The sequence below is a fragment of the Perca flavescens genome, chromosome 13, assembly GCF_004354835.1.
Source record: "Perca flavescens isolate YP-PL-M2 chromosome 13, PFLA_1.0, whole genome shotgun sequence".
Taxonomy (NCBI): Eukaryota; Metazoa; Chordata; class Actinopteri; order Perciformes; family Percidae; genus Perca; species Perca flavescens.
In genome coordinates, this window is record NC_041343.1 from 26165210 (window position 1) to 26172325 (window position 7116).

A 7116-nucleotide genomic window follows, 5' to 3' on the forward strand; every position below is an offset into this window, starting at 1 on the left:
TCACAGGACAGCGACACTACAAGCGTATGATTATAACAAGATGCATTGCTGTAGATTAAACTACCCAACGGTATATAAATGAGTTAAAATAAGCAAGGGTCTGGCAAAGCGAGACCAAAATAAGCCCAACCTTAAACATCTACGGCAGTAAAATGCAACGTACACATTAATGCAGCCGTAATATTAATCCAGAAACATCATAAAACACTGACAGGGAACATTTTACTGCACATTGAGTAGAAACTTTTACTTTTCATACTATAACTATATTTTGCTGATACATACTTTGACTTAAGAAAGGTTTTGAATGCAGGACTTGTAGTGGAGTATTTTCACTTGTGTTGTATTAGTGCATTTACTTAAGGGAAGGATTTGAATACTTCTTCCACCACTGTGGCCAGTAGAGGATGTCAGCATGCATTAGCAGCCCAGTGAAGCATTGATGCAGCATGGTGGTGCAGTTCTCTTTGATGTATTCCTGTTAACCAGCCATGTGGAGTCCGTGTCATGTTTGTCATATGTTGTTTACGTGTTAAATGTTATCTATGCTGCAGTATGAACAGACAGAGGAACTCTTTTAGTTTGGCATTTGGCTGAGTCAGACATGAGTGTAAAAAAGGAAGGGGGAGGAGGAGAGGGCGCAAAGGTCAGGTTGTGTAACAGATACCATGCAGGCCAAAGTACCAGGCGATCGCTCTGAAGGTGGACAAGATTTCATGGGCTTTTTCTTCATGGGAATATCCAAACCTCCCTGAGGACCACAAATGAGATTAACTTGGTCCATGTTTTGTGGTTTAGTAGATAGAATTACATTACTTGGTTTAATTGTTTTATACAAAGTAAAACTATGGGTTATTAAAAGTAATAATTAACCAATCCTAGTAACAAATAGACCACCATTGTTGTCCAAAAAGTATAAACAAGACTAAAGCTGTGCCCTAATAGCTGTACAACAAAGCAATTCCAAGCTGGTTAGGTACTACGTTACTTGTATTTCCATTTTCTGCTACTTTATACTACATTTGAGACAAATATTGTACTTTTTACTCCACTAAATTTATTTAACAACTTTAGTCACTACTTACAGATTAAAAATACAAAATATAAATCAACAAATACATTATTATATCAATAGGACTTCACTGATCCCCAGGGGGAAAGCCACAAACTATCCAGAATAGCCCATACATATAGCCAGTATATAAAGGAACAGCATATATAAAATATACATAAATTGATAATTGTCAAGACAATAAAAAAAAATTTTTTTAAGCATACAAACTTTGTAAACACAAGAAATGACAATCAGAAAATATGAAGCTTTTAAAAATATATTTTAATCAAAAATATGTTACCCAAGGTATTACAAATGCATTTAAATTGCTATAACACTATACAAAACCTGTTATTTAAATATAAAATTAAATGTACATTTTGTTGACCGACACTGAGTCAGAAATGTCAGAGAATGTATGTTTATTCACATACTTCAATTAATCATAATACAAGAAACGATGCATTATTAGATGAATTATTATCATCCAGACTCTAGAGGTATTAAAGTTGTAAATTATGTTGTCCTTGGTTCACAGAAAAATGGAAGTTGCTGCAGTTTTAACTTAATAAATAAATTGATGTCCCAAAAACTAGATAAACTTTCAACAGTATCCAACGCAAATATTACACTAGTATACTTTTAACTTTACGAATGTTGGAGACAGACAGTAAAATGATCAGCTTAACATAGTCAAACATGATTTATGCAGGAAAAAGTTAAGATTGAACAGGTTAAAGCTTTGGTCATCCAAAAGTGAAATCCAGTTTTATACACGTTTTAAATTGCTCTTTAATGTTTGATGCAAAGCAATTTGAATTGCCGTGTTATCAAGACGCATACTCGCTTTTTAGTGTGTTTATCAGCGCCGTTTGGCCTCCGTTGACTTACATTACCTCGCGATTGCATGTCAATTTACGCCGTAGCGAGTAGTATGAAAGGGCGAAAATCTGCGTAGGGAGGTTGGTCGGGGTGGAGGATGGGTCAAACACAGGACTTTCACCCAGGAGACCATGGATCGTGTCCTGCTTGTCACGTTTCCTTCGTGTCCCGCGTGTCATGTTTCATTAACTCGACCGTCGCTTTCTTCTTTTCCTAAACCCAACCGGTTGTTCTTTTCCTAAACGTGTTATCGTGTAAACAACCCGTCCACTGTATATATGGCGCTCAAAATGCGTACGTATAACACGCCACTTGGCTTTAGAAAGTGGCGTGTATGTTTATGCGATAACACGCCAAGTGGCGTGTATGTTTAGGTCCGCTGTCTACAGCGTAGACATACCGTACACACGGATAGCTCAAAATGTGTACAGATAACACGCCACTTGGCTTTAGAAAGTGATGTCATGATGTCATGTTGGAAGAACTTAAAATACTTAAATACATGCTGATTCTAAGCCAAGTTCTGTAATTATACAGATCGTATTTTTTTATATGACTTTTAAGTAGGGTTGGGCACCGAAACGGTTCCAACATAAATGATAGTAACAAGACTGAATAAGAACGAAAATTTCGGTTCTTCATTTCGGTGCCTGACTTTTTTTTCTTTTCTTCCAGAAGCATCGTTGCACGGGACGCTACGTTACCGTTAGCTAGTAGCTGGATTAAACACAATGGATAAAATGTGACTGTATTTCCCTGTAGAGGACTCAAACACTGAGACGTAACCGTCTGACTGCAGTTGCCGTTGTCAGAAAAACAACACACAGACACACAGTTATTGTTAAATACCCTTTTCCCATCTAGTGCTTGTTTTTGTCGTTTACCAGCAATTTACTGGTGAAATAAGTCATTGTTATTACATTATTAATCAGTCATTTAATATTGACCATATGGTCATTTTGTGCTCCTTTTTTATATATATATATATATATATATATATATATATATATATATATATATATATATATATATATATATATATATTTCAGTTCAGGCACCAGCACCGTTTTAAAAGTATCAATTTAGCACCTTTATCAGAAAAAACCCAAACGATACCCAACCCTACTTTTAAGCACTTTTATGTGTAAATTTGCACATGAAGAGCTGAACCCACTGATGAGTTTGCCTGCTGTCTGTTCAATTACAGCTTTGTTGTAACCTCCCACAAGTCATAGGCCCGATTGTGCTATAATAATAATAATAATAATAATAATAATAATAATAATAATAATAATAAGTGTAGTAAAACTTTTTGTCTTAAAATGTATACTGGTATTATCTACCCAGACTTGTAGAATAAAAAGAAAAAAAACACAAAACTTGGCCAGTCCTCACGTGACATCACTGCTGCTACTGTGTCTTCTTCCGCTTCTGGACAGCTGGGATGTCCAGCCCAATGGTACTCGTTCCAGAGAGGAAAGGAATGATCTTCTCGAACAGCAGGATGCAGCTCACCACGCCTGGGGACACATACAGTAGAAGACACAGGAGGTTACACTATGGTGTATATATTGGAGCCAACCAGGCTTTTGCAAAGATATTTAAGGTATGAATCACTAAAAAAAACTAACAAATGTAGAGGACACAGCCATCATCATAAATAACATAACACTGCTAGCCTGTGTGTTAAATATGAAGCAGCCAGTTAGCTTAGCTTAGCACAAAGACTCCAAACAGAGGGGAAACAACTAGCCTGGCTTTGTCCAAAAGTAACAAAAAACTCCACTTCTTCTGCTCCTTACCTAAGGCTGGTCCCAGCCAGTAGACAAAGCAGTACTCCAGGTAGGTGTGGCCGCTGCAGGGGAACTGGACGGAGAAGGCCAGGACAGGGTTAAAAACAGCTCCTGAAATACTTCCACCTGCACAGGAGGGAGAGAAACACAGAGGGTCAAAAATAAGCTGTGGTCCCATTCTCTATATCCTGTCACCTTCAAGTACCCAGCACAGTAACGCTGTATTTAACTAGTCTGTAATTTCTTGATGTCTTTATTTATGTAGGCCTATTCAAGAACATTGTTCAACATCATTGAAAATTTGCCAGTGTTATTAGTTTTACCTTCTTCTATTTTATTGTTATTGTATTAGGCTATTATTATTTTTAAATGTGGGTTTTCTTCTTGTAAAGTTTTATAAACATTTAGGGCTGCAACTAACAATTATTGTCATAGTCGATTAATCTGTTGATTTTTTTCTCGATTAAACTATTAGTTGTTTGGTCTCTAAAATGTCAGAAAATGGTGAAAAATGTGGATCAGTGTTTCCCCAAAAGCCAAAGATGACATCCTCAAATGTCTTGTTTTGTCCACAACTCAAAGATATTCTGTTTACGGTCAAAGAATTTTTAACTTTTGTCTTAAAAAAACTATTCAAATCGACTAATTGATTATCAAAAATAGTTGGCGATTAATTTAAGAGTTGACAACTAATAGATAAATCTTTGCAGCTCTATAAACATTTAAATTAAACCACATTGGTTAGTTTCAGCCTTGGTTGCAGGTAAATCAACACACCTGTGTAAACCAGAGCCGTGATGACAGCAGCGACAAAGTGAGCTCGAAGTTTTTGGTCCAGTTTGTGGACGTGCATGGCGGCCGCTTGGACCATGAAGGCGCAACCCAGCTCAACGGCCGCGGCCTCCAGCAGAGTCCCACCGAGGGGGTCGAAGCATCGGAACCCGAACCTCTGGTGCCTGATGTGGATGTCGGAAAGACCCAGCGACCAAACGGAGGATGCGAAAAACTGCGCGGCGACCGCAGCTCCGAACTGGCAAGCTATAACCACGACGGCCGCCCTGGTGCTGCTAGTCCCGCGGAAAAAGCCCTCCAGAGCCCCGCTGGGGTTGCACGTAGCTTCCCGGAAAGTTAATAAGTGGATAACCGTCATGGTGTATGTGAGGGTCAGGCCGACCGGCAGCCCCAGCCGGGCCCTTTCACCCAACAGTTTGAGTTCATGAGTGCAGCAACAGAGCTGGAAGGTGGACGCCGCTTCCAGGAGGTAGACCCGGTGGGCTCCGGGGAAAAGACGCGCTGCTGTCCGCCGGACAGCCTCGCTGAGAAGCACCGCAGCTCCCAACACCGCCAATGAAACGTACAGGTCACTGTCAGTCATGTCTCCGGCTGTTCACACACCGACCTTCGGTACAAACAGGTCCTAGCGATGGGTAACTTTAAAAGTATCCAATTAACCGTTCCATCTCTTTTGACGTCAAAGTTTCTGCACGCTTCCGCAGCTGCGTCAAACTGCGCGCAATGAAACCGGAAGCAAAGCAGTGATGCTTTCGAAATAAAAGCATAGATTGTATATAAATAAAAGGGCAATCATGAATCGCTCTAGGCAGCAGTTCTTGCTGAGGAGTCGATTCACCCAACTACAAACAGTAGTGGTAGTACTTATTACAGTGTAGAAATTAATATACACATTTCTATAATATTGCAGCTGGTAAAGGTGGGGCTATTTTTTATATATTAATTTTATAATTAGTAAATAATGGAGTAGCAAAAAAGGAAATACTCAAGTAAAATACAGGTATAAGTGCCTGAAATCTGGGGTTAATGTAAACAAGTTAGGCTTGCCATTTCTTGTTTGTAAAGAATTGTTAACATTTACAAGCAGTGTCCCTCCTGCAGCTGCATACAAAGTTTCATGAAAATCCATTTAATAGTTTTTGAGATACTTCATACTGCCTATGTTTAATTCTTTGCATACTGCCTATGTTTAATTATTTGCATACTGCCTATGTTTAATTCTTTGCACTGCACTGTATTGGGAATTTTATTCTTTTATTCCTGTATTTAATCTATTTTTGATTAACTGTTTTAATTGTGTATGAATTGTTTTAATTTTGTGTTAACTATTTTTAATTTTGTATTAATTTCTAACTGTGTTTTAATGTTTTATGTAAAGCACATTGAATTGCACCGCTGCTGAAATGTGCTATACAAATAAAATTGCCTTGCCTTGCCTTGCCTTTAGTCTGGACCAAATGGCTGGTCGGAGGAGGAATTTTTCTTTTTATATTTTTGCGTGTGGCTTTTTAAGGCCTTTTTATTTCTGCCAGGACAGCTTTAGACATGAAAGGAGAGAGAGACAGGTGGCAGCAATGGTCCGCAGGTCGGAACCGAAACTGCGGCTGCTGCGTCAAGGACTGAGCTTCTGAATATGGGAACGCACTCTACCAGGTGAGCTACACAGGTGGCATAAACTTGAAATAGCTCAGTACAGTTTACATGTACACTGGACACATTTTGTTCTTCCATGTAAATATTTAAGTTTTCTTTGGAATTCTTGGTAGTGATGTTTTTGTCTTCTATAGGCTACTGGCTGCAGTTTGTGTTGAGAAACTAAAATGTTACAGCCTGTAATAGAAAAGCACTATTGGAATGCATAACTATCCTTTTTAGTAATTTGTTGTGTGTTATCGCTGGCAACCTCCAAAGACAGAGCCTGTGTATCCAATGTTATCATATCAAATAGTAGCTGCACGATGTCTGATTCAAGGATGTCAGATTCAAGATCAAGGAAGATAGAAAGATTTTCTGATTACGGCATAATAAGGCACAGTATCCAATTCAGGGAGGCATTTTGATATAGCCTACAAAAACTGCTTGTATGAAAAGGTTCTATGCACACTCAGCCTGAGCCTTGGTTGGCTGTTGCCCGCTTGCAAGTGTGGCATTAAAACTTAAAGGTGCTCTGTGTTTTTGAGGCTACATCTCCTCACTATCCGCCAGCTGCCTGTCCCCTGAACACACTGTAAAGCCCAGGCTCCACAAACGGCAACATAAACAAACTGTGCCAACCTGCACCACCAAACATAACATAACAAACAGTGTTGGGATGAGGAGGAGGGAGAGGCAAGCTAGCCTCTGTTTTATTGGCAATACTTCGAACGTCAACAAGAAGTAACGTCACCCAACATCGCTGAGAGCACCTTTTTTAAAAGAAATTCTCTTGTTTCTGATCCTTTATTTAACAGACTTGTCAGACTCAGCAGTGGCTGGCCCACAGCTCTTTTTTATTTAAGAGGCCTGTTCAGACTGATCCTAATAAACGCATCTGGTCGTCTGCCCGCACACCCCGGGCTTCCTTTTCTTAAAGGTGCTCTAAGCGATGTCGCACAT

General features: G+C 39.2%; 1 protein-coding gene across 1 annotated transcript; it reads right to left on the reverse strand.

Moving 5' to 3' along the window:
• Positions 1-2996: 2996 nt before the first annotated feature.
• On the reverse strand, positions 2997-5700 carry LOC114567071 (aquaporin-11). The gene is made up of 3 exons (XM_028595967.1): positions 4507-5700; positions 3739-3855; positions 2997-3456 (listed from the first exon to the last, which is right to left on the reverse strand). Exons 1-3 carry the CDS (start codon positions 5102-5104, stop codon positions 3347-3349), a joined length of 825 nt encoding a protein of 274 aa, XP_028451768.1. The 5' UTR covers positions 5105-5700; the 3' UTR covers positions 2997-3346.
• Between the last annotated feature and the right edge of the window lie 1416 nt (positions 5701-7116).

Excerpts from the sequence above, each read along its gene's own strand:
- LOC114567071 (XM_028595967.1), bottom strand. The coding sequence starts at position 5,104 with ATGACTGACAGTGACCTGTACGTTTCATTGGCGGTGTTGGGAGCTGCG. Across the intron at positions 3,856-4,506 it reads CACGGCTCTGGTTTACACAG|GTGGAAGTATTTCAGGAGCT; the intron begins GTGTGTTGATTT and ends CCTCCTGTGCAG. Across the intron at positions 3,457-3,738 it reads CTGGCTGGGACCAGCCTTAG|GCGTGGTGAGCTGCATCCTG; the intron begins GTAAGGAGCAGA and ends ATGTGTCCCCAG.